The sequence below is a fragment of the Microtus oregoni genome, unplaced genomic scaffold, assembly GCF_018167655.1.
Source record: "Microtus oregoni isolate MIOR12 unplaced genomic scaffold, Mior012 000109F_ref0000275, whole genome shotgun sequence".
NCBI lineage: Eukaryota > Metazoa > Chordata > Mammalia > Rodentia > Cricetidae > Microtus > Microtus oregoni.
In genome coordinates this window covers 2368817-2396021 of record NW_024544727.1, presented here as the reverse complement: position 1 = coordinate 2396021, position 27205 = coordinate 2368817, and the positions used below count along the sequence as shown (strand labels likewise).

At 48.0% G+C, this 27205-nt stretch overlaps 1 protein-coding gene across 3 annotated transcripts; it reads right to left on the bottom strand.

Moving 5' to 3' along the window:
• Nucleotides 1-1057: 1057 nt before the first annotated feature.
• LOC121443560 (NAD kinase) lies at nt 1058-27205 on the bottom strand. Of its 3 annotated transcripts, XM_041645350.1 has the most exons (11): nt 27034-27200; nt 15104-15306; nt 12943-13026; nt 7740-7869; nt 6596-6704; nt 6385-6470; nt 5075-5177; nt 4424-4563; nt 4034-4291; nt 3416-3498; nt 1058-2649 (listed from the first exon to the last, which is right to left on the bottom strand). In XM_041645350.1, exons 2-11 carry the CDS (start codon nt 15274-15276, stop codon nt 2490-2492), a joined length of 1326 nt encoding a protein of 441 aa, XP_041501284.1. In that variant the 5' UTR covers nt 15277-15306; nt 27034-27200; the 3' UTR covers nt 1058-2489. The 3 variants fall into 3 exon arrangements, with proteins under 3 accessions (XP_041501284.1, XP_041501285.1, XP_041501286.1); XM_041645351.1 differs by lacking the exon at nt 3416-3498 and having other exon boundaries at nt 27034-27205; XM_041645352.1 differs by lacking the exons at nt 12943-13026; nt 15104-15306; nt 27034-27200 and adding an exon at nt 8753-9153.

The following is a 27205-nucleotide window of genomic DNA, read 5'->3' as shown; positions in this document are numbered from 1 at the left end:
TAGTGGCTCAGTCTTGGGGCAGTGGTGGGTCTGACTTCTAGCCTCAAAGTATCCTGTAGGCCATGGAAAGGATGCAGGCTCTGGACAAGGAGACCAAGTTCTGGGTAATGTGGGGTTAACACACAGTGAGCAGTTTCAGGAATGCTGGCACCAGGAACCTTCCCTTCACAAGGTGAGGCCCCAGGTACTGGGTATGTTCTAGCAAACAACAGCCATTCTTGCTGTCAGTGGCTTCCTGAGCCCTTCTGACTAAATCTGTGATTAACACCTTCAGGGTCAGTGCTTAGGGCGGTGAGGTAGGGAAGCAAAAGGTACAAGGGATAAGCCTCGCCCTGGGAAAACCACCTTCGTGATCGTGGTATCTCCCCTGCCAGGTATTAGGGAAGCAAAAGGTATGAGTCTTGACCCTGTCAAAGTGGGCCTAAACAGAGCAGACAATGACCACTGGGAGCCTGAGCTGGCCTACAAGGTGAGAGGGTAAAGACCCTTTGTTCAGCTGTTTGTCCTGAGAACTGTGCTGGGACCTAGGCAGGGTCAGGGCTGCACGGAAGCGGTTACCCCAGTGGTCATATTACTTTTCTAGCACCGAACAAGCTCTTGACACACAGGCAGTGGACTGGTGTGACCGTGCCCACAGTATACAGGCTGCTAAGTGCTGGCAGAGATCTGCCTGGCTACCCCCGACCTAGACTAGGTATTTGGATGGTTGGCGGGTGAGGGACAGGTGGTTTCCCCTCACCCCCTTGCAACACTGGGACTCAGACTCACGTCCACTTTGGTCTCGGTGCTCTAACTTGGGAACACTACAGCCGGGAGCCTGCATGGCCATAGTCTTAGCCTTGGTAGTCACCTTTCTATCCCAGCTTTGGGCACTACACGCGACCACCTCTCTGCAGAGGTGGCTGTGCCCCCAGCTCCTCATGCTATATTGGTTTAGAGCGGGCACCTAGCCAACCCAGAGTCAGGGTCTCTCTTGTGAGTAGATTGGCCTTTGGAGACCATGCTGGATGCCCTTGAGTACAGGAATTGGCTACAAAAAGACAAACAAAGCTCCTACTTATTTTTTTAAACAAGTTTATTTATTGAAAGAATCTGAAAATAGTAATAAGGCCTTCATTAACAATTAACAAATTTTAAGATATTAATATGAAACATTAAGAATTTACGTGAAAACTCCATGTGTTCTAGATCAGTCTGATGGCAGCTGCTTCTAGACTTGTCAACACTTGCTATTTAGATGCGTGACCCATGCAGACCCTGCTCTCCTCTGGACCACACAGAGGCCTGCTGTGCTTACTGTAACAGATGAACAGCACAGATCTTGGGGACAAGCAACCGCAACTTAACAGCACTGATACCAGACCACTCAGGGATCCAGAGGTGCTGAGGTCAACAAGGGCCCGGAGGTCCTGACTTTAACAGCGTGGTCAGCACTAGAGTAGCTGGTGAACCCTTCTGAGCAGCACAGGACAGAAGCCTGAAAGCCAGGCGAAGAATGGGCAGTCTCCCTTCCTCCTCCCGCCAGAAGAGTGGAAGATAACCTAACTGCAGCACCTTGGCTGACCAGTGACTCCACAAACGCTACATGTGTTACTTGTGTTACATACATGTGTTGCACAGAGGGCTACATGTGGCTGCTGCTCAGATGCAAACCTAAGACTCTTGTGGAAGGAGGGCAGGCCCACAGCCTGATGTCAATAGTGAGTTGGTCTCAAAACCCTTGTGGCCACTGTGGGAAGAGTGGAAGCACGGAGCCCTGTCCCGGACACAATGTAAACACTGGATGACAGGCAGTCCCCTCTAAATCTTCACAAAGTGTGTACAAGAAAATATGTACATAATCACTTCAGAAAGTTTAAAATAATCTCTAAAAAGTGTACACAGGATTTAAAATGTCTCGGGAGCTGCTGCCCTGCGATATGAGGAATGTGACGTTGCTGGATGGCTGTGCAAAGTGTGGCCTCTGCTCTGGGAGGAGTCAGAGGCCTTGGGCCAGACTGAAGAGGTACCTAGCCATCACATGCCTTGCCAACCCATAGCAAAGCTGCCAGGTGACCCCGAGAGTTGCAGGGGAAAGGTGCAGTCCCTGGGGAAAAGCACTGCAGCTAAAGGAAGATTTCTGGCTGAGACATTTATTTCAATATCAAAGGGAAGATCAATTCATTCTGACCCCCTCAGAATTTCAACAGACTGATTTATGGGAATTCCTGACCTGGGATCTCAGGGGGCCCATGGGAGAGATGTAGGACACCCAGCTCAGTTCTCATTTTGCTTCTTTAGAAATGAAAAAGAGGTTTAAAAACATTAAAAAGCTGATCTCTTCTTCAAAAGGCAGACCCAAGCTCTCCCAGCAAGGCAGGCAGGACACAGAGATCCTGGACAGCCATGTGGTTGGTCAAGGCCAGGTCGGCCAGAAGGCCAGCAGGAGAGCCAGAGAAGGAAGGCCCCCAAGGGCTTGAAGGCTCAGGTCAGAGGCTGGCAAGTGAGGCCTAGCTGTCCTCCTCGTCCTGGTCCTCATCCTCCGGGAAGTGAGCTTGCTTCTTCCGAACATTCCAGTGCAGACACTGGGCAAGGCTCTCAAACCAGTCACTCACAGGGTCACATACACAGATAGAGGGCAGCGGGTAGCAGGAGGTGGTGATGCTGATGCTTTGAAGGAAAGAGAAATACGTCTGTGTAAGCTGGGTGCCTTTTCAAGTAACAAACTACTCTCCCTAGGTCAAGGCCCTCTCCCAGGGTCTCACTTTGTCCAAATGGAAGCAGCCACCCTGGATCCTGAGAGGATCAGACAGAGACTCTGTCCCTGTTTTCACCAGGTCTCTGGCTCCCAGGGGTCCAGGCAACTTCTGAGGTGAGGCAGGGTGGGGACTTTAGAATGACCAGGCCAATACATAAGCAGCTCTGCTGGTCCGTCCTAGAGCCTGTGACTGCTGTTGGCAGCACACCCACACATCCAGGAAGAGGAGGGGCTAGCCTGAGTCAGTGCACCGCTATCTGAGGCTATGGACCTCTCATCTGCAGGTGCTGCAGGTCACAGGCAGTGCAACAGCCTTGCCAGAGGTGACTCTCCCTAGATCTAGGCTCAGGCCAGTCCAGTCTCTGTGTATAACAAGAACCAAGGGGCCGGGCGGTGGTGGCGCACGCCTTTAATCCCAGCACTCGGGAGGCAGAGGCAGGCGGATCTCTGTGAGTTCGAGGCCAGCCTGGTCTACAAGAGCTAGTTCCAGGACAGGAACCAAAAGCTACGGAGAAACCCTGTCTCGAAAATCCAAAAAAAAAAAAAAAAAAAAAGAACCAAGGGGCATGGCCTTGCTACAAGCCTACTACACCTACACGTGGTCATGCTTTGTAACAGGGACCAATACCACACGACAGAAAACAAGGTCAGCCCACGCCCAGCACTGCGGCCCCACACCTGTCTCCATGGCGTATTTCCTGCCTCTTCCGTCCATCAAACGACACCCATGCAGTGTTCCTGGCCTCTGGTGACAGCATAATCTAAGGGGTGGAACAGGAACAAAAGTGGGCTCTAGGCATGCAGAGTCCTCCGGAGTTCCTATATGGAACAACTTCAGCCTCACGTCGGTGCTCTAAGACTGGCAGCTACCTCCTAGACATGGTCATTAGAACTCACGCTAGTGACAAACTAGCCTGAGTGGCCTGTGATGAGGTGATAGAAAAATGAGGCTGGGCTGGACACTCAGAGGTCAGCCAGAGACCAGGTCAAAGGTTCTGTGGAGGACACCAATCAGGGGTCTTTCATCACAGAGACACTTTCGTCATTCACTCCCAATGGGGCCCATCCCTACTACTTGCAACTGAGAGCCTTGCAATGGAGGGCTGGCCAGCTCTCTGTGCCACCAGAGACCATGGACAGTTGCAAAGCTAGCTGAGAGGCAGGACTCCCATCTGAAGGTGCTGGGAGTGGCATTGTCTTTTGGAGGTGGCAGGTGCTGAGGGAGTGACAATTGCTTTTTGCTGGCTCAGGGTCAAGACTCTCAGACCAGAGGAGATATAGGGAGATTGCTCTGACCTTCAGCTCAACCCCTGCTGGGACCACGATGGGCCGGAATGACAGCGAGTGGGGGCAGATGGGCGTAACCATGATGGCCGGCACATTGGGGTGGACCATGGAAGCCCCGGCTGCAGCTGCATATGCTGTGCTGCCCGTCGGGGTGGACACGATCACGCCATCGCCCTGCACAGTGGTGATGAGGTGTCCGTCCAGGTAGACATCTACGTTCGACAGGTATGAGGAGGGGCCTCTGTCGATCACCACTTCATTCAAGACCTGGAAGAGATGGCAAGGCCATGGCACTACCATAAGCACTTACGGTGCACCCGCAGTTTCTTATCCTAGTGTCAGGGATCCCAGCCCGAGTGCACCCCACCCTGATCCCTTGCTGGGGACGTCTCCACAGACCTGGTACTGCATGGCCTGCTTTCCGCCCTCTGGGTCCAGGCCGTTCTCACTGAGGCCATTATGGATGGCTCTCTTCTTGTCTCTGGGCTCTTTCACCACCCTGACCTTCAGCCGGCTCCTCAGGATGACTGCGGCATTCCCTGGGGTCAGCAGGATCCAGCTCAGGGAGGCTGGGACCCTTCACCTTTCTGTTCTACGCCAGTGACCTCAGTGCATTCCACCAAAGCCACCCTGAGCAGCCATGTGCTGCCAGATTTCCCACTTTAGTAAGGAGTGTTTGAAATATCTGAAATTTAGAAATCTCTAAATCTTGAAACTACATCATTAAATAACAAATATGAAAAAAACAAAACAAAAAAAACCAAGGGGGTTGGAGACATGGCTCAGTGGTTAAGAGCACTGGTTGCTTTTAAAGAAGACCCAGTTTCAATTCCCAGCTCTCACATGGTGGATCACAACCATCTGTAACTCCAGTCCCAGAGGATCCCACACCTCCATGGGCACAAGGCATACATGTGGTACATAGATATACTTGCAGGCAAAATACTTATACACATAAAATTAAAAAATAAAAACAGCAGCAACAAAAACATAACCAAGGAGGAGGTAAACCCTGAGCTGTTTTGAGAGATCCAGAACATTCCAACTTACCCTCTATCACCTGATTCACTTGGGATTGGAAGTTCTCAAAGTTGAATGGGGTCAGGAAGCCCAGGGAGCCAAGGTGGAAGGCCATAACAGGAGGCACACTGCCCTGTGGGTGAGGAGACCAGGTGGCATTGCTGGGCTACCCAGGAAACACCAAACTGCCGATAGCTGTGGACCCTGGGGATGGGTAGGCATGAGCAAGGCAAGAGGTAGAAGAGCCAGAACAGGGCAGGATGGTGCCATCTCCCCAAGAAGTGAGAACAAGGTGGGAAGGGCCAAAAAGAAACAAAAGTAACAAGCCCAGACCAGCTCACTGGTCACATAGGAAAGATGTGGCCAGCACCAGATACAAGATGTGGCTACAGAAATACAAAGGCTAGAAGGTAGGCAGACTTGGCAGAGACCTGGTGGATGGGAGAAGAAAAATGGAGATTGTTTAGGCCCCATCTGAATACAAACGGGGCTGAGCAAAAACCCCGTTCAAGTACAAGTTGTCTGCAGTCTGTGGCCAGAAACTTCTGCAGCAAAGCACAGATGACAACTTGCTGGGAGAACCCCAGTCCCCACTTCCACCCCCAGCTCGATGGGCTCTGCCCTGGCAGCCCACTAGGGTACCGAATGCCTACTCTTCTAGCACACCATGGGCCAGCTCCTACCTTGCTGAGGGTGAGACCAGAGAAGTTCCAATGTCTCCTTGCTGCCCTTACCAGCCTGGGACTTTTGCTTCCAGACTAGTTCCTCAGTGCCAGGTTTCTCCCAGAGGGTCTGCTCTGTGGCCACGTGGTCACCCTTCAGGGAGTCTCCCCACCCTACTGTTCTCCCCCTCCTTGGCCAGCCCAGCACTGTCAGAGCATGTCCATTCATCTCTAGTCACCCCAGGAGACTAGTTACCTGCAAACTTGCTTTACTGCCAATAATTGGGCTGAAAAAAAAACTTCTACCTCCTTAGAGCAGTGGTTTTCAACCTTCCTAATGCTGCAACCCTTTAATACAATTCCTTATATTGTGGTGACCCCAAACATAAAATTATTTTTGTTGATACTTTATAACTGTAATTTTGCTACTGTTATAAATGTTACTGTAAATATCTGTGTGTTTTTTGATGGTCATAGATAACCCCTGTGAAAGAGTTGTTTGACCCCAAAGGGGTTGTGAGCCACAGGTGAGAACCACTGCCTTAAAGTAAGAACACTAAGAAGCTTGTGGCTTCTAGTATGAAGCTGTGTGATAAAGAGTAAGGGGACTCACATTCTGAAAACACCTCCTCACATTGTACCCAAACAATGCATCAGTACCCTGAAACATAGCCTTACCTGGAAAAGAGAGGAGGCATAGAGCAGGGTACCATCTCCTCCGAGGCAGATGATGAAGTCTATCTGGTTGGAAATGTCGTCATAATCTAGAGAGCAGACACAAATCTTGGGAACTGTTGTCATACAGAGCCCTAGTGCCCAAGCATGCAGATGCCAACAAAGGCAGAATGCTCATGGCTTCTGCCAACTGAGAGAGGTCGAGAGAGCACACCTTCACGGAAAGTGCAGAACTTCTTCTTCACTGGTCCAAAGCTTTCATCACTCACTATAGCAGGGTCTTCCAGCACTTTCTTTTCCACATACACGATCATGTTGTTCTCCTGGAAGTAAAGTATACACGGGAGCCCCCACACAGCCCTCAGTAGCCCAGCCCAGGTCATGCTGGCTTTTCCACATTGGGTCAGGGGGGGAAAAGCTATTTCCTTAGCTAGCAAGTCATTTCCAGCCTGCTCACTTCGTTGCTATGTAGCCAGAAACTCTGACTCATGACATCATCGAAGCTTCTTCCCAAATAGGTACTTTCTAACCTAGTGGCTCAGGAACCAGACAGCTATGCCACGATTTGGATGTGTCCCCCAAGTCATCTACTGAAAAGCAACATGATTTTGAGGTGTTGGGGTGATGAGGAGTGAGCCCATCATGGTAGAGCCACACCACTACATTCTGACATTCTGATGGTTTCACAGGAAGGGGAAAGGGCAGAAGATGTGTACACACACAACAGGAACACACCACCTCCTTCCATATGCTGTCCTATCCCTTTGGGCTCTGCAAGGAAGACGGCGAGCATCAACTGTGGCCCTGGACTTTGCTTCTCCAGAATCACAAGCTAAAACTCACCCAGACTGGGAGCTGTATTGCAGGCAACACGAAAGGGACTCAGGTGAGGGTTAACTGCTACAGCATGACTTAGGAGGGTTGAGGTTAGGAGAGCTAGCATTGCTAGTATCTTAGAAGTGGGGTAGCCAAGAGGTGGTGGTGCACAGGCCTTTAATCCCAGCACGTGGGGGGGGGGGGGATCTCTGTGAGTTCAAGGCCAATCTGGTTTACAAAGTGAGTTGTAGTAAGGTCAAGGCTACACAGGGCTACACAGAGAATTCCAGTGTTGGAAAACAACAACCCCAAACAAAAAACAAAAAAAGGAACTGGGGCAATGCCCTGGGGCAAGTTCCTCATAAACACGGTATTACAAGGCTCTCAGGAGATGCAGCTCCTCCACCCTGAGTTTCCCAGCGTCCAGCACTGTGGGCTAGTAAGAACTTTTAAGAATGCTTCAGACAGCTAAGGAAGAGACAACCCTGGACAAGTCTCCTCCCCGACTCACCCCGAGCACAGCCCTAACCTGCTGGCCTTACCTCCATGAGGTACATGCAGAGCTCTTTGAAGGGCTGCAGTAGGCTGGCGTCTCGGATCTTTTTGATGACAAGCACACTCTTGGGAGACTTGTTCCATGTCAACCGCTGGCTTGCGGGGTCCTGGATGTGCCTTTAGGGAGAGAAGAGAGCTCATACCAGCAGTCATCCTTTCCTTGAGGAAAGAAGCAGGCAATTTGGAAAAATAAAAATAAGTACACCAAGAACTAGTTAAAATGCACTGCCAACTTGTGTGCACAGAATCAGCACCAGACCCCTCCAGGGTTGGCCACTAGCCATCCTGCAGCCTGGAGCCAGAGCAACCATGCTTGAAGACCCCTTGCCCAGCTACTGCCCACATGGCTTTGCTTAAATCCCCTTGGGCACCCTGCTGGCCAACTGTACCTGTAATCACCGTCATGGGCCAAATCACACATGCTGTGTTCATTTCCTTCTGACACTCCCCGGTGGGAACAGGGGCAGCACAGAAGAGCAGAGGAAAAAGCCTAAGCTGTCTGTCAGTCCAGTGAGAACACCAGCTCCTCTGTCCTGGGGTCTACTGTGGATGGTTTCCAGTCCCAGGACCCTTAGTGTGTGTGTTTCCTTCTATGTGCATGGACGGCCTATGGCCTACTACCTCTCGATGCCATAAACTTGGCTGGCTCTTAATTATTAACTTATTTCTCTATTCATTTATCTATTGAGACAAGTTCTTACTATGTAGCCTTGACTTGCTTGGAACTCATTATATAAGATCAGGCTGGCCTTGAAATCATAGAGATCTACCTGCCTTTGCCTCCAGAGTGCTGGAAATAAAGGCACAACCTGGTACCATGCTTGGCCTGGTAATCTTACTTCTGAAACACCATTTTCCCTATCCAACACTATTTCTCCCAATTAAAAAAGGCTCCATATATGGCAGTCTATGAAAACCCACTACCAACTTTTGAAATTATAACACAAACTACTAAAGACAGGTCAGAAAATGACCATGGAACCCTGGTCACAGCACTCACCTGTTTCTGGCATTTCTGGGAGGGGAGGGGCCGCTCATAGCCACCTCTCACTCACCATCTGCCTGTAGCGCTCACGACTCCTGAGGCGGTCTCCACCTTCCAGGAGACAGCAGGCATGTCCCCAGCATTTCAGTGCTACAAGCAGACACACACAGAGCCCTGCCTGGCTACCATGCTCCTACTTGTGTGTTACACTGTAGGTCTAATTTTTGTATCTTCAAAACTGAAAGCCAAATGTAAAAGCCTCGTCACAGGTCCTACAGAAGTGTTCTCTAAACTGAGAAAATCAAATAAATAAAATGTAGACTTCCTTCTGAATATATGACCATTTTGCTTAACCATCTACTTTAAAAATGAACAAAACAGGAGGTTAACTTTAAGAGCAAAGAGGGCCAGCCTGAACTCCCTGCTCTTAGGGGAGGACCAGGACCACCTGCCTAGCAGGCCTCTGGCAGCCACAGCTTCCTGACTGCTTAGGGAACTGGGAGCTTGGAACTGGCAGAGCCCGCCTACAGGGAGGAGTTCTCAGGCTGGCTGCAGGTGAAAGGGCTACAGGTGAAAGGCAACCACTTCCTGAATTCTGGGCTCCAGAGAATTTGAGTGATCACAGCCCTCTGCCTCACCAGAGCTCCAAGTCCCCACCCTCCACCCTGCCCTGCCCATGTGTGTGTCATGGCTGCCCCAGGTAGGCTCAGCCCACAACTTTCAGCCCAAAAGCTCAGAAGGGTTCAGCATGCACCACCAGCATTAGTATATACAAGTCAAGATGCCAAGCCCTCCCTGTGACCACAAACCAGTTCCTCAACTTCCTATTGGGTCACCTGAAGGGGAATGCTGGCCATTCTAGGCAGCCTGAACTTCAGGTGCCATGTGGAGCCGACAGGCCATGGCCTGTCAGAACCAGCTCTGGATGAGCTGCCGCAGCAGCCAGGGATGCGTGACCACTGTGCCCAACTAACAGCGGCTGAGAGTCTCACCCACCCACAGGAAAACACGGCCTCTGAAAAGTTCTCAGGATGAGCTCTAGGCTATCTTGGGAATATCTGGAAAACATATGAAGTCCTCATTCTTACAACACAGGTACTACTGCCCTACATTTACACGTGGAACGTTACAGAGACACAGGTGACAGAACTATGTACCCCAGAGCCCAGCAAATGACTGTAGGCAGGTGAGTGCCTGTTCTAAAACCCACCCTTGAACTTAGCTTGGAGGCCACTCTGTGTCTTGGTCTAAGTAACTGATAATCTAAGTAAAACTGGCTGTGAGGGGCTGGAGAGATAGCTCAGCAGTTAATGTTCCCCGGTTGTGCTGGCATACACCTTGAATTCTAGCACTGGGGAGGCAGAGACAGTTGAAACTGAGTTTGAGGCCAGACTGTTCTCTAGAGGAAGTCTCAGGACAGCGAATGGCACACACTGTTCCTGCAGAGGACTTGTATTTGGTTCCCAGAACCAACATCTATTATATATTACATATATTATATATTACAACTGCCTGTAACTCTAGTTCCAAGGGTTCCAAAATCCTCTTCGGGCCTCCACAGGAAGCTGCATACATAGGATGAAGCAGACACACTCACAGGCACACACACACACATACACACACATATATAAGGTGAAGCAGACACACTCAGGCACACATATATATAATATATATATTATACATAAGGTGAAGCAGACACACCCAGGCACATATATATATATATAAATTATACAAAAAACTAGCTGTTGGAAAGGCTTAAGTAAGGGGCGAGTGTCAGGCTGTGCAGGAAGTAGCTGAAAGCAGCTGGTACTGGGCAAACACAAGAGACCAGGAGGACACTGGGAGGTGGTGGGCAGGCACGAGGGGCCAGGAGCAAGGGGGCAGAGGGCAGGGAGCGTGCCCAGAGCTCTAGGTGGTAGGGAGCTTGGGTGGCCACATGTGGGATAGACAGTGAGGTCACAGTAGACGTTAGGAGACTGTGGTGTTGGTGTGATTATAATTGCTGGATGTACGGATAGGGAGTATACAACATGTCAGCATCCCTTCCTTCCCGTGACATATATTTAGCAGTAGCAATAACTCGTAATTCTGCTCTGTGAACATACGGGCACTGGAAATTTTTGTCTCAAAAGCACTAATACTAGCATCCCTCCAGAACAGCATCAGTACTAAGTTACACTAACCCTGCAGTTCCTTGGACGGCCTGGAGGTGGCAGAACAGGCAACAGCGCTGTCATCTCTGAAAGGAAGCTTAGACCAGAGGTTCTCAGCCTGAAGGTCTGAACCTCTTTGGGGGTCGCATATTCTTGGGGGCCAGATATTCTGCATATCAGTTATTTACATTACGATTCATAACAGTAGCAAAAATACAGTTATGAAGTAGCAATGAAATGATTTTATGACTGGAAATCACCACAACATGAGGAAGGTTGGAGAACACAGCACAGGCATGTGTGTTCTGAGGGGAAACCAGCCCCATTGTACAACACTAGCCCCATCTACAACACCTGCCTATGGAACAAGAACAAACGTGCAGCGTCTCCATTTCACACACTCAGGCTAATGTTTACCCAACAAGTCCCAGCACACCACCCAGACTTGTGGCCCTTTCACACATCCTTTGAAGGAACAGATTCCAGATGTACAAATCACAAAGGTCTCTGAATGAGGAGCAGTGAGGGCCAAACAAAAACAAAAGTCATGAAATAAAATTCTAATTCTTCTTCCTATTATTATTATTATTATTATTATTATTATTATTATTTTGGAGACAGGGTTTCTCTGTATAGTCCTGGAACTCACTCACTAGATCAGGCTGGGCCTGAACTCACAGAGATCTGCCTGCATCTGTCTCCAGAGTGCTGGGATTACTGATTGATTGATCGATTGTGTGTGTGTGTGTGTGTGTGTGTGTGTGTATCACAAAGAGTACAGAAGTAGGAAGACAATCTTTTCTCTTTCTACCATGTGAATTTTGGAGCTTGAACTCACGTTGTCCGTCTTGACAACAGGTACCTTTACTCACAGAGCTACCGCTGGCCCAGACATTCTAATCATTTGTTGTTGCTTGCTTTTTGTTTGTTTTTGTTTTTTGAGACACGGTTTCTCTGTGGGACAGTCCTGGTTGCTAGCTGTCCTGGAACTCACTCTGTAGACCAGGTTGGCCTTCAACTCACAGAGATCTGCCTGCCTCTGCCTCCAAGTGCTGGGATTAAAGGTGTGAGCAACTGCTACCCGGAGCTTGCGTATTTTTTTGAGACAGGTTTCTCTGCGTAGCCCTGGCTGTCCTGAAATTTGCTCGGTAGACCAGGCTGATGTCAAACTTGAGATTCGCCTGCCTCTGCTAGGAAGGCATGCACTACCACTACCTGGCTAACATTCTAAATTTTTAAAAATACAAAGCAGTAGTATCAACCCATTTCAGGGATTTTTCTTTTTTCTGTACCTTGTGACAAAACACAACTAGACACTGTGCAGAATACAGTGACAACACACTCGCTCTTTGAGCTGACAGCAATGACGAGACACATAACTGCTGTGAGAGCTGTGAAGGGCGCTGGATGAGACGTAGCTCAGCGGCAGAGTGCATGCCTGGCACAGGTAAGGCCTGTGTTCCACCTGGAGCATGGCAAACCCACCCTTCAAACACATGCACCAACAGGAGAGACAACTTTCCAGCAACTAAAATCAGGTCAAAAAAGAAAGAAAATTTACATTTCTAGTTGTGGAACAATGAAAGGAGAAACCCCTGTGTTAGAACGGATTCTCACAACTATCTCACACTGATCCCATGCAATCTGTGCAGGACAGGCACAGGAAGGAACCTGGCATCCATGGTTACAGTCCTCAGTTCCCCAACACTTTTCTCTTTCTCCCTGGTTTGTTTATTTGTTCTTGTTTTTCAGATGGGGTCTGACTCTGTGATTCAGGCTGGCATTTTACTAACAGCTCAGGCTGGCTTGGAACTGGAGATCCTTCTGTCTCAAACTGAGTGCCAGGTTACAGGTGTGTTGCCCTTTGCCTCTGAAAGCCATGGGAGAGAAATCACCAGCTGAGCTTCTCCACTTAGGCATCTCTGAATACAGAAAGTTTCTGAAAGACACCTGCTTGACTTTTGTTTTAAACAACTCAGAACCCCACACAGGGCAATCCCATGATAATCACCAGGACCCCCCCACACCCCCTGCCAAGTCTGGTTAACTTACATGATGGTCTGGGGGTTCTGTAGCACGCAGGCCTTTGGTCCAAACGTGGTCACTGGGCATGGCCCATGGAGAGAGCGGGTCCTCCTGTGGAGCACAGTGGGGGCTAATGTCAAAGTAGGAGGGGACAGGCAGCAAGACAGACATGGGCTGTGTCAGGCCCTGTCAAAGTCCAAGAAACCCAAATGACATTAGCTCCATCAGCCACAGCATTCACATGGCAGGCCCAGAAGATCCTGCCCTGGTCCAGGATGCTATGTCAGAGCTTGCTGCTGCTCAGGTTCCCATGGCAGTAACGAGACATGGAAGCTGACCTGGACAAGCTCCTGTGGACACTGATCCCAAATTAAAGAAGGCACAAGTCTAGTAAGGGACTGGCATGAGCCTCTCAGCAGGTCTGTGGGCTATAATCGGGAGTCAAAACCAGGCGCCACCCTCAATAATCTAGATGAACATTCTAGCAGAAGTATTTGCTCTAGAGCACATGTGTCTACAACATAGATACTAATTGAGCAACCAGCCTTCCCTCCTGAAAAGTGGCCCAGCCAGTTAAGCACGCAAACATGGGTTCACTGTGCCTGCCACAGCCAAGGACAGCAGCAGTCAGGGCTCCCTATGCTTCTGGGGGATCAGCACAAAGACCGAAACAGTATGGAGATTTCTCTTCTTGGGACACTGCACTCAGGTCTTGGGGTCTCACCAACCCTTCACAGCCCAAAGAGAACAACACTGAGTAACAAGAGCCGTCTCCAAACTCGCTTTCCCCTTCAGCTGCCTCCGTATCCACAAAACCTTCCAGTCTGATGACGCAGATAAAAGGTTGCTCTGTTTCTGGGGGATGGGCCACGTCCAGGGTCATGGAGCCTGGCCAGACTAGACAGCTGACTCCTGGAGAGGAGTCGATTGGTTGCTGAAGACCTTTCTGGACTAAATAGGAGCTAGGGTTTTACATAAAGCCTTTCCCCTTTTATCCTCCTTTTTTCAAGTACGGCCTCCCTCTATAGCCCAGGCTGGCCTTAAACTCATGATCTTCCTGCCTCAGCCTTTTAAGTGCTAAGATTGCAAGTGTGAATCATCAAGCCTGGGTTATTTATATAAGCCTTTAAAAAGTTATGCAGAATATCACAAATATCAACTTTTATAGGAACTTAAAGGCTACCAGGCAGGAAATTAAGGGCTTGCAAAAGACAGGAGTCAGCACTAGCAGTCCATCTATCCTCCTTGAAGGACAGACTGCATGGGAAAACTTGTTTGTCCCCACACTGCCCGAGGGCATTAGCCACCAGCGACAGAAGCTGCCCTGACCTATGGTCACTTTCACAGGCTCAACATTCCTGGAATAAAAAAATGCTATGCCAAAACCCACACAAACCAGAAACTAAGGCAATTCTGCCCAAACCTGGCTGGGTACAAACACAGTGGAGAAGGAACAGGCAACACAGGGCACCGTGATCAGCTGTGCACCCAGAGCAAAGGTGCTGGCCAACTGGCCTCTGCTGGAGCCATCGCTCACAGGAAGAACTTTCTATATAGAAGCTGAAGCAGCTCCTTGTCCCTCCACTGCTGCAGGAGCTCTGAGAGATCATCTTTCTCACAGAAAAGACGCCATGACGTTAAAGTGGCTCCTCACTAGAAAGCCTGCTTGCACAGCTCACAGGTCTCTGGCAAGCTCCATAACACGGTTATTGTCACCATGAGTGAAAACACCTCCTGATGTCAGTGGAACCCATGTTTGTCAGGTGATCTTCCTTCCCTTGAGGCTTTATGCCGCAGCAGAGGAAGGCAGCGCCCCATGACTTGCCCATGAGACCCGAGGGCCCTGGTCGCAGCGGCGCCCCTGCTCCAGCAGCACCTAAGTCTTTTACTGAGCATGACCAGGACTTCTCTCAGCTCACCCTCAAGTCAGCATGACTCTGGATGGGTGGTTCTGTGCTGAGGCAGAAAAGAAAACACAGTGCAGCCTATACTTGGCACATATTAGCTGGTAACAAGTGCCCAGCATAAATCTCCCTCTAAGGTCAACACTGCTTGGGCAGTGCCCAGCCCCACCCTATGGACAAAACTCACATTAAGCAATGCTGATTCACACTGACACAGGCCGTGTCCTGTCAGGATCTAACATGTCCCATCACAGCAAGAGAGGAGAGGGGACTCCTGGTCCTACCTGAATTCCTTGGTGCTGCCCAGGGCAGGCGAGGCTGATAGGCTTCGAGACTTGGCCCGGCCCCTGATAGGATGGTTGTAGCTCCAGGTCTCATCCCCATGACAAGCTGAGCAGTGGTAGGAGGCTGAGTCAGGGCTCAACTCCTTACTCACACTCATCTTCTCTTGTTCCATTTCCACAGTCGATGGAGAAAACACTGACGCCTTCATTGATAAAATAAAGAAAGTCAATGCACGTGAGCAGCATCCAAGGAAAGGTAGGATGTGGTTATCTGAACCACTGTGGTTACCTGCCAAGGCTCCCAGGGACCCTCAGGACATTCCCTGTGGAGGAGTGGGGGTGGGGGGTGGGGGGGGAGGGCTTGAGGCCCCTCCCTTCCCTGAAGGTATAAGCAGCAAACACTGCTGGGAAAAGACTCTACTGATACAGCTGAGTCACCCAGGCTCCTGTAAGTAACCTCAGTAAATTCACTGCTGGACTTGGGACTTTTCTATCTGGATCACAGCCTCCCTAAGGAAAGTCATGTGCAACAGCACAGAAACTGCCAGGTTTCCATTTTCCAAAGTTCTTCAAAATATGCTACCTTTGCCCTAGAGTTAAGAACTCAGAACCCTTGGCATTTATCCTCAGTGCGAGAGACTGCATCCAGGGCCGCACGTTCCAGCTAAGTGTTCTGTGACTACCATGTGTCTTCAACCCTCACTGGTGTTTCTGAATCCATCTGAAGATAGCGGAGAGTGAGGACAAAATAACCAAGACAGTTGTAGAGTTGTAGGGTTTCCATCACAAGCTAGCTAAAAGGGTCCCTGGAAGGGTGGACACAGCACCACATAGCAGCCCTTGTGGTGTGGATAGCAGCATAGAAACATGTTTCAGTCCCTAACAGCTGAAGAAAAGCAGGAATGCACCGGGCTGCACCCCTAAAAAGTCTAGGGTCAGTCCAGTAACAATCAAAGTCATCAGAACTCAACTGTGACAATCCTCAAAGGAAGCTTCACATCCCAAATGTCATGAAGGTACACAGTTCTGATGCCATGGCTCAGGAAAATCAGGAAGACAGAGGAAGCAAAAAGGTCCCTCTCCTCCTGGAGTTTTGACACATTTTCCCAGCCTGCTTGGGGTCAAAGCCAGCATGGGATGCCACATGGGCAGGCAACATCCAGATGGTGAAACCGGGCAAACACGAAGTTTATTTACTCCCCTAGAACCAAACTGGATTTTCTGAGGATGAGTGGTGGTGAACAAATAAAAGTGGAAACAGAATCAAAGGAGCTAGCCTGCTGCTGGTGTCGGCGCACGCCTTTAATCCCATCACTTGGGAGGCAGTGGCAATCAGATCTCTGTGAGTCCAGGCCAGCCTGGGCTACAGTTAGACTCCTGTCTCTAAAACAATGCAACAGGGAAGGCTAGGCATGGGAACGAGAGCCCATGAAGCCAGGAGGCGGAGGCAGGAGGATGTCTGAGTCTGAGGTCAGCCTGATCTACAGAGAGACTTCTAGGCCAGCCAAGGGCTGCAAAACAGAGACAACAAAGAAAACCAGCAGAGACAAAGCAGAGCTCTGTGAAGATCCCAGTGCAGACAGGGCTACATTTTATCTGCCTCAGACACAAACTAAACACAAAGAAGAGTGGAGCAGAGTCTGGCGAGAAAGCATAATAAACTAGTTTTGGTAAGTGACTGAAAGAACTGGGCCTTGTTTCTTTTCTGGGGTGGATTTATTGGGCTTGCATATCCATACACAGTTCCCAGCCCATCGCTGAGGGAGGTCATGGTAAAAACCTGTAGAAACCATGAAGAAAATGTGCTCACTGACTTGCTCCAGTGCTCAGCAGCTTCCTTATGTAACACCTAGGAGTACCCAGGGCATGGCCCCACCCACAATGGCTGATGATCATTTGAGACAAGGCTGTGTCAGGTTGATACTAACTAGGATACACCGATAACATTGGGGGGGGGGGTGGGAGTACTTTTGAGATAGGCCTCATGTAGGCTGACCTCATATATCACTATGGTCCCCCCCAACCCGAGACAGGGTTCCTCTGTTTTTTTTTTAATATTTATTTATTTATTTATTTATTATGTATACAATATTCTGTCTGTGCATATGCCTGCAGGCCAGAAGAGGGCACCAAACCCCATTACAGATGGTTGTGAGCCACCATGTGGTTGCTGGGAATTGAACTCAGGACCTTTGGAAGAGCAGGCAATGCTCTTAACCTCTGAGCCATCTCTCCAGCCCCGACAGGGTTCCTCTGTAGCTTTGGAGCCTGTCCTGGAACTAGCTTTGTAGACCAGGCTGGCCTTGAACTCACAGAGATCCACCTGCCTCTGCCTCCTGAGTGCTGGGATTAAAGGTGTGCACTACCACCGCCCGGCAAATTTATTTACTTTTTATGTAAGTAAGGGTTTTTCGAGAGTTTCTCTGTGTAGCCCTGGCTGTCCCAGAACTCTGCCAACCGCCTTGCAGTGCTAGGATTACAGGCATGAGTCACCAAGGCCAGGCTCAGATTTTTAATTTTTTTGTATTTTTTTATTTTTTTAAAATATTTATTTATTAAGTATACAATATTCTGTCTGCATATATGCCTGCAGGCGAGAAGAGGGGACCAGATCTCATTACAGATGGTTGTGAGCCACCATGTGGTTGCTGGGAATTGAACTCAGGACCTTCGGAAGAGCAGGCAATGCTCTTAACCGCTGAGCCATCTTGCCAGCCCCTTTAATTATTTTTTTTAATTAGGTGAATATGCTGTGTGTCTGCGTGGTAAATGCACGTCCATGTGGTACATGTGCAGGTGCCTAGAGAAGCCAAGGAGTTGGATTCCCTAGAGCTGTAGTTACAGGTGATTACAAGCTGCCTGATATGGATGCTGGGAACCAAATTCTGGTCCTCTACAAGAGCAGTATTTGCTCTTAACTGCTGAGGCATTTCTTGATATAGGAGATTATAGAGAACCTTCAGAGAGCCTGGCATAGTGTTACATGGCAGAAATCCCAGCACTAAGGAATTAAGGCAGAATAGGAAAATCATGAGTTCAAGATCATGATTTACATAGGAGACTATAAAAACAAAACAAAAAAAACCTCAACCTCCAGAAAGGACTGTGATGAAGGGGACAGTAGCCACAGTGCCATGATTTTAGACACTGTGGTCAACGACAAGCCATACCTACTGCCCTGCCTCAGGAAGCCTGCAATGGGGCAAAACACAAAACAACATAAACATCACAGCTTCGTGCTTAGAACACTGATATAAAAATGTCATGGATAACATCTGCTACAAGCACGCACTCAACATAACCCATCCTTAAAAAGTGAACCCCTGTACAGCAAATACAGAACAGAATATTTGGTGTCAAAAACCAAATATTGCCATCAAAAAAGAGAAGTATCAGGCCTGGTGACAAACACCTTTAATAGAGCTGTCAGGAGGCAGAGGTAGGAGGACCTCTGAGTTTAAGGCCAGTTTAGTCTACATAGAAAAACCCTGTCAAAAGAAAAAAAGGAAGGAAGGAGGGAAGGGAAGGAAGGAGAAAGGAAGACAGTGTAGACCACAGATGAAGTAGTGTGTGATCTAAATGCTTCTCTTTTGCACTAGCAGTACTGGAGACTGAACCCAGGACCTCACTCATGCTAGGCAAATGCTCTCCCACTGAGCTGGTACCCCAAGTTGTTTTACTTTGAGACACAGTCTCTCTGTTACCCACACAGGCCTTGAACTTGTGATCCTCCTTCCTCAGCCTCCAAAGTAGCTGGGATAACAGCTGCACCACCAGGCCCAGCACCTTGCTTGAAGTTATCTCGAAGCCTTAACTACCCTGTGACTGTATCTTGAGAAGGGCCTCTGAAGAAGTGAGTCATGGGGCGGGGCCCTAAAGTCCATCAGTGCCTCCCCCACCACCACAGGGTTTCTCTCTGTACAGGTCTCACTTTGTGTTTGAGCCCAGACTGTTCTACAGAGAGAGTTGCTGGACAGCAAAGGCTACACAGAAAAACATGGTCATAAAACAAAACAAAAAAGAAACCTATAACAGTGGCGCAGGCCTTTAATCTCAGCACTCGGGGGCAGAGGGAGGCAGATCTGTGAGTTCGAGGCCAGCCTGGTCTATAAGAGCTAGTTCCAGCCGGGCGGTGGTGGCGCACGCCTTTAATCCCAGCACTCGGGAGGCTGAGGCAGGCGGATCTCTGTGAGTTCGCCTGGTCTACAAGAGCTAGTTCCAGGACAGGCTCCAAAATCACAGAGAAACCCTGTCTCGAAAAACAAAACAAAACAAAACAAAACAAAACAAAAAAAAAAAAGAGCTAGTTCCAGGACAGGCTCCAAAGCTACAGAGAAACCCTGTCTCAAAAAAACCAAAACAAAAACAAACTTAAATGCCATATTCTATAGATCTCTGAAGTTTTTGAAGACCACCTGTCTATCTAAAATATTTGTTTGACCTTGAAAACATACCTAACATGACTACAAGTTTGATTGTAATAGGTGACTAATTTCTAACTTACATTTATTTATTATCCTAAAAAGTTTGTAATAATAACTCTCAAGAACTAGAAATTACATTGTATTGTTAAATGAGCTGCATAGGTACAATACCGTAAACAACAGCAGGAACATATGTACATCATGTTCTACAAAATAACCTTAAATTTGTACCAATAGACAAAAATATCTAAAAGTAGGAATATACACAGCATAACAAGAATAACCTCAAAAATGTATCAATATACAAAAATCCATACCTACCAATGTAAAATATTTAAGACTAGTAGTTACTGTTTTGGTTTAAAAGTAGGTTCAAAAATTGCCGGACAGTGGTGGTGCACGCCTTTAATCCCAGCACTTGGGAGGCAGAGGCAGGAGGATCTCTGTGAGTTTGAGGCCAGCCTGGTCTACAAGAGCTAGTTCCAGGACAGGCTCCAAAACCACAGAGAAACCCTGTCTCGAAAAACAAAACAAAAAACAAAAAAAGTAGATTCAAAAATCTACCCTTTTATCCTATATCCCTGTTTTCAAAAAAAGTCCCTGCATCTAATCTCCTTCTCGTATGTGTTACGTTAGGGAACCTCAAAACCTCTATGGTCAACTAGTGGCTGGCCCTGCCCTGACTCCAAACAAGCTTTATTTGTCAGAATACAATCAAAACATCACATAAGATCCTTCAAGTAGTGTTAAGGTGGATAGCCAGTCAAAAAGACCAAAAACTGAAAACATCTTTTTAAAAAGATTTATCTTGTATATATTTATTAAATATATATTTACTATATATGTGTTTATATATATTATGTATATCGTATTCTGCTGCATGTATGCCTGCCGGCCAGAAGAGGGCACCAGATCTCATTACAGATGGCTGTGCATCACCATGTGGTTTCTGGAAACTGAACTCAGGACCTCTGAAAAGCAGCCAATGCTCTTAACCTCAGCCATCTCTCCAGCCCCTGGACTATCTCCTCTAATCACATACAAACATGAACTCAAAAGAGATGACAGATGTGTACAATCAAACCATTAGAAATGCTAGAGAAAGGGGCTGGAGAGATGGTTCAGAGGTTAAGAGCATTGCCTGCTCTTCCAAAGGTCCTGAGTTCAATTCCCAGCAACCACATGGTGGCTCACAACCATCTGTAATGGGGTCTGATGCCCTCTTCTGGCCTGCAGCCATACACACAGACAGAATATTGTATACATAATAAATAAATATTTAAAAAAAAAAAGAAAAGAAATGCTAGAGAAAAAATCATTACGGCCTTTAAAATCTTTTACTTTGTTTTTAAGAATTAAACCTAGGAGCCGGGCGGTGGTGGCGCACGCCTTTAATCCCAGCACTCGGGAGGCAGAGGCAGGCGGATCTCTGTGAGTTCGAGACCAGCCTGGTCTACAAGAGCTAGTTCCAGGACAGGCTCCAAAACCACAGAGAAACCCTGTCTCGAAAAACCAAAAAAAAAAAAAAAAAAAAAAAAAAAAGAATTAAACCTAGGGCCTTACATTTGCTATGGAGTACTCTGTCACTGAGCTGCTCTCCCAACTTGTGCGTGTGTATACATACACACGTAAATATACACACATACATATATACACATACACATATGAATGTATGTATATTCTTTCATTTATTTAGTTATTTATTTTTTTGAGACAGGGTCTCTCTTTGTAGCCCTGGCTGTCCTGGAACTCACTCTTGTAGTCCAGGCTGTTCCTGAACTCTGAGATCACCTGGCCTACATCTGGCTTCCAAATGCTGGGATTAAAAGTGTGCACCACCAGACCGGCCTTTTTATAACAAACCAGAACAAAACACAACTGGGTCTCATCCTGTGATCCAGGCGTCTTTGACCATGTAATCCTCTGGTCCTCCTGCCCATCTCCCCAGTAACTAGGATTACGGGACTATGTTGCCACACCCATTTTACTTTTTCTAAGGTAGTGTTAAAGAAATGAAAATGTGTGTATAGTGTATAGGAGAGATGGCTCAGAGGTTAAGAGCATTGCCTGCTCTTCCAAAGGTCCTGAGTTCAATTCCCAGCAACCACATGATGGCTCACAACCATCTGTAATGAGGTCCGGTGCCCTCTTCTGGCCTTCAGGCATACACACAGACAGAATATTGTATACCTAATAAATAAATAAATAAATATTTAAAAGAAAATGTGTGTATATACTAACAGATATAGCTTCACTATACAGTTTATCCTCTCTCCTTGGGTTCAGTCCACTCCTGGACTCCCACACTATGAAAGGAGAAAAGCAACTCCTTCGAACTCCACAGACAGGCTGTGCACACCTGAACCCACCCCTGCTCACAAAAGCCATGTAAACAAACATAATTTTAAAAATTAGAAAAGTTGCTCCCTGGTGGAGACCACGAGTTTATGTTGGCCAAGGCCTGTGGGGTTTCTGTGCCCTGTGCTGGCCTTCCTCGCAGTGCCCTATCAGGTCACTACTGGGCAGAGTGGGCGGTTTGTCACAAAAGACTGTGCAGGGGTAAGTGTCTACACGGGATGCGCTGGGCAGTGGCACAAATCCGCTGATGGAGCCTGGGTCCTCCTGCCTGCTCTGCTCTAGTGTTAAAGCCCAAATTCACCCCATCAGCACGGAGCTGAAGACCAGGTGGGGGAAGACAGCATCATAACAGGTGCCACAGGCATCTCTGAAGTTAGGGCTGCAAAGACCCAACACATCACTAACAGAATATGGCACGGCCTTTTCCTGGTCATGAGCATAGACAGATTCTGGTACATTTTGCACCTGGCCTTTGTCCAAGCAGCTGGACAATATGGACTGTTGGGTCTTCCAGGCCCTAGCTGTGAGTTTCCTGGAGACAGAGCTAGACAGAACATGCAGAACACAGGAGACAAGACCATTCTGTCATGCAAACACTTTCAGTGGTTGGACTGTGGTGCCATTTCATGGGGAGAAGACTACGACCCCAGACTGAGGCCAGAAGGAACGTGCAGACGAAGAATTATCAAGAGAACATTGTAACACCCTATTTTGTGTCCACTGGAGTTGGACTGCTAGTTTCTCAAGGCAAAGAGAAAGTGACCACTGCCTGGGCTCTCAGGTTCCTATTCCCTGTTGGAGCCTTTAAAAAAAATTATTAATTTTTATGTAGATGGTATATGGGTATTTTGCCTGCTTGGATGTATGTACCATGTGTGTGCAATTCCTATAGAGACCAGAAGAGTATTGGATTCTGTGGAACTGCAGCTTACAGGTGTTAGCCACCATGTTAACAGAAGCCAAGGGAAACAAACCTATTTCCTCTCTAAGAGCAACAAGTGCTAGTAACCACTAGTCATTTGTCCCGTGTCTTTTTAAAAACTACACTTGTAAGGTGTGGCGCACGCCTTTAATTCCAGCACTGGGAGGAAGAGGCAGGTGGTTCTCTGTGAGTTCATGGACAACCTGGTCTACATAGTAAGTTGCAGATAGTAAAACACTGTTTAAAAATAATAATTTAGCCGGGCGGTGGTGGCGCACGCCTTTAATCCCAGCACTCGGGAGGCAGAGGCAGGTGGATCTCTGTGAGTTCAAGACCAGCCTGGTCTACAAGAGCTAGTTCCAGGACAGGCTCCAAAACCACAGAGAAACCCTGTCTCGAAAAACCAAAATAATAATAATAATAATAATAATAATTTAAAAAATGAGGCCAGGTGGTGGTGGAGCACACCTTTAATCCCAGCACCCTGAAGGCAGAGGCAAGCAGATCTCTTTTTTGGTCTACAAAGTGAATTCCAGAACAGCCAGAGCAGTTACACAAAGAAACCCTGTCTTGAAAAAACAAAGTAAGTAAATAAAGAGCCAGGCAATGGTGGCCACACTTTTAATCCCAGAACTATCAGGGCTACACATAGAAACTGTGCCTCAAAAAACTAAACCAAACCAATCAATCAAGCAAACAAGCCAGGTCCAGTGTACAAGTGTACACAGTGAGTTCCATGACAGTCACAGCGATAGAGAGAACTTGTCTCAAAATACAAAATAAATAATTTTAAAAAGAAAGAGAAAGCTCACACGCTGTGGTCTCTATGAAAGTCTGCTTTCTCCATTTATATTGAGGTCCCTGGGACTGAACTCAGGCTATCTGGATTGAACCATCACTCCTTTTCCGCTGCACCCTTTGGTCCTCAACTTCTCTCTAGGTGACTCTCTTCCAAGCAAGGTCTAGAAAGTGAAGTGACAACTACTTCTATGCAAGGTCAGCAGATGCTGAGGCAGCTGGGTCAGGGTTAGGTTAAACCTTTTGGAATTGTTTTGTCTCATTATGTAGCCCTAACAGGCCTAGGAAAAGCACTGGATCACCACAATGAAGTATTCTTAAAGAACCTAAGAAAGTAGCAAGAAAGACATCAAGATGTCAATAAATACACGTACAACGGTCAGGAATACACACGCCAGTCAGCAGGAGAACATAAGACATTTAAGTTGCAAACTTCCAAGTTTGAAGCACTAAATAAAAAGTAAAGCCAGATCTGCTGGTGCACACGTGTTATCCACCCAGGCCTCGGCACACAGGTAGGAAAACTGCAAGCTAGGCCACAAGAGTCAGACGCAAAAGGAAAGAAAAGGAAAATTAGTGAGAGTAATAAGGAAATGTTTAACTTCTTCATTAATATCAAGTTCCATGCTTTTTTTTTTTTTCCGGGACAAGCTTTCTCTATGTAACAGCCCTAGCTGTCCTGGAACTAGCTCTGTAGACCAGGTTGGTCTTAAACTCACAGAGATCCACTCGCCTCTGCCTCCAGAGTGCTAGAATTAAAGGCACCCCCCCCCAAGCCCTCCCAAGTTTCATACTTATTATTCACTTGTTTTTGAGACAAGGTGTTGCTATATCGACCAGGTTGACATCACTACTGTGAGTCACATTGTCCAGGTCTTAGTATTTATCTGATATCTACCTCATTTCTACAAATAAACGATAGCCAGGCTAGCAGAGAGGTGGGAGAAGTGTGCTGTTTCTGGAAAGTTCTGAAAAATGAGATCAGAGACCCCATCTGGTGGTGGAACGGTGAGGCTCTACCAACACAGGGCAGACAGGAAGATGGGTCTAGGAGGCTGAGTGGTCAGGTGGTACCACCCCTCTCTACTGCAGAGTGGATGGCACTGGCATATGTTGGTACCACCTCTGTCTTAACCCAAACATCGTTTTTATGAATTTACTAGTTCTCATGCAGTAGCCCCAGGAGCATGGCAACCATGGGTCAGGACATAGGCAAAATGATAAGCAATCATCACGAACAAGGAACACGTTTCTAGGGCTGAAACGTGAAATCTTCAAGAGGGCTGGAGCCATGTGCTAAGTGCTAACAGAGCTAAGAAAGAGGAGCCTGAGACCACAGCCTATCCTCTTGTCCTCCCCAGGCTCCTTCTGGCAGTGTTGAGCTTTCTGCACAGACTTTCTCTTGCAGCTCTACCAGGAAATAGGCAGATCTGAGGTAATAAAGATGCAGATGAATCCACTCCCTTATAATAAGTCACTTGCAATAATATAATAATATAATAATATAATAAGGGCTGGAGAGATGCCTTAGCAGTTAAGGCACTTGCTGTTCTTCCAGAGAACTTGAATTCCCTTCCCAGAACCCACCTAGAGCAGCTCCCAGGGATCTGACCCCTGCTCCTGCCTCCCAGGCACCTGCACTCAAGTGCACATAACCACATACATGCATACACATGAAAAGAGAAGAAAACTTCAAACAGTAAGACCACCTGAGGCCTGGAAATGTAGCTCAGTTGGAAGATTGCTTGCCTCACACACACAAAGCCCTGGGCTTGATCCCAACATCACATTAAAACAAGAAAAACCCCAACTGGATACAGTTGGCATATGCCTACAGTGCCAGCATGCGGAGGTACACACAGAAGGACAAGAAGTCCAGTCATCCTTGGCTACACAGGGAGTTAGAACCCAGCTTGGAATACATGACGTTATGTCTAAAAACAAATTAAGGATCAGAGACAGCTCATCAGGCAAAGGCACGTACTGCCAAGACCGATGTCTGGAGTTTGATCCATGGAACCCACAGGTGGAAGGAGAAAACCAACTCTTCAAAGTTGCTTCACACATGAGCAGTAGCATGTTCACGTCCATATAAATTTTTAAAAAAAGTAAAGGAAAGCCACTTGTGTCTCTCCATCCTCCAAGTGAAGCCTAGAGTACTGAACTATTAACTTAATCTAAACACTGCTGTTATCTGTTAGTCACTTCTACCCAAAAGGAGGGGTACGTAGAACAGCATCTCTTATGTGTAAGGATCTGGACTGGATCTGTGTGGCATCTCAAACAAGACAAAATGAACAAACAACACCCCTGCCAATTGTTTTAATACATAAATCCACAAAGGAGAAAAGGCAGAAACAATTTGAGATGCCACCTCCAAATGATGTTGTCACCGATGGCTGTCCAGAACACAAGAAGGGGTTGCGTAAGTCGCAGTGAAGTGATGGCGGAGGAAAAGCATGCTACAAGGTATTCCAAGGGACAGGAGGTCACTAAAGGCTGAGGAGGGCAATGCTGGGAGGGAAACTGAGGTTCTTGAAGTGTGTCATTCAGCAAGATGCTTAAATTCCTAAGGCAAGGATGCCACCATCAGGCCTGCAAAAACCAACTGTGATCCATGAAGTAAATGAACATAGTTTAGAAAAACATTCGTCTCAAGAGTCAAGCCAAATGCATAAGTTTTGAACTGAAATAGAGATTGTTAGCAAACAAGAAAAGAAAAATAATTTGCTATTCAAAATCAAAGCGAGGAGAAAGCTCTTTGCTTGAGAGGAGAGCTGGTAAGAGGCTGGTTTTTGACCAAGGAAAAACAGACCCTGGGACTGCGATGGGCACGCCCTAGTCCCACAATTAAGAAAGCGGCCAGAGCACAAGTCTGTGAACGTGACATCTGAGTCATGAGAGGCACTCGCCTCTAGGAATTCAGGACTTTGGAATTTTCTGGCAAGTACTGGACAGCAAGTTTAAAATGTGTTTCTGGAGAATTCCACACCCCGATTGTTGTTACGAAACGCCTAACTTCCTACTTTGCACAAGTTTTGGCTTCTGAAGTTTTGTATGCCAAGCCCTCTCCTCCTTGCTAAGGTCCCAGAAAGACCAGGGGAGCTGAGTGGACCGCGGTAGAGCGCGCTCAAGTAGCCAGGGCCAGGAACAGAACGGAGGCCTCCCTAGCTGCTACCGGGACCCGAACCTCTGACTCGTCCCAAGGATTCATCCCCCGGCCGGATCCTCAGATCTGCCCCACAGGCTCGTCCCCGAGACCACGCGTCATCCTGGCCGCAGCCCACATTCGGACGCAGGGAGGCGCGTCAGTGCCACCAGCGTCCGGCCTCGGGCAGGTGGGCAGGGCCGGCGCTGTGACCCGGCCTCCACGGGCCTCCAGCGGCGAGTGACGCTGGGCAGAGGGTGACCCAAGGTCCCGCACTCACCGTCGGCTGCCGCGCACCCGCGTGGACGTCTACATGCTGGGCCGAGCCAGCGGTCCCTGCCGCCCTACTGCTACCTGGCCCTCGGTGACCCAGCCGCCCGCCAACCCATGGCCGCTAGGTCCGAAGTCCGGCACCACCAAGCAGCACTGCGCCGCGGCTGGCAGTGCGCAAG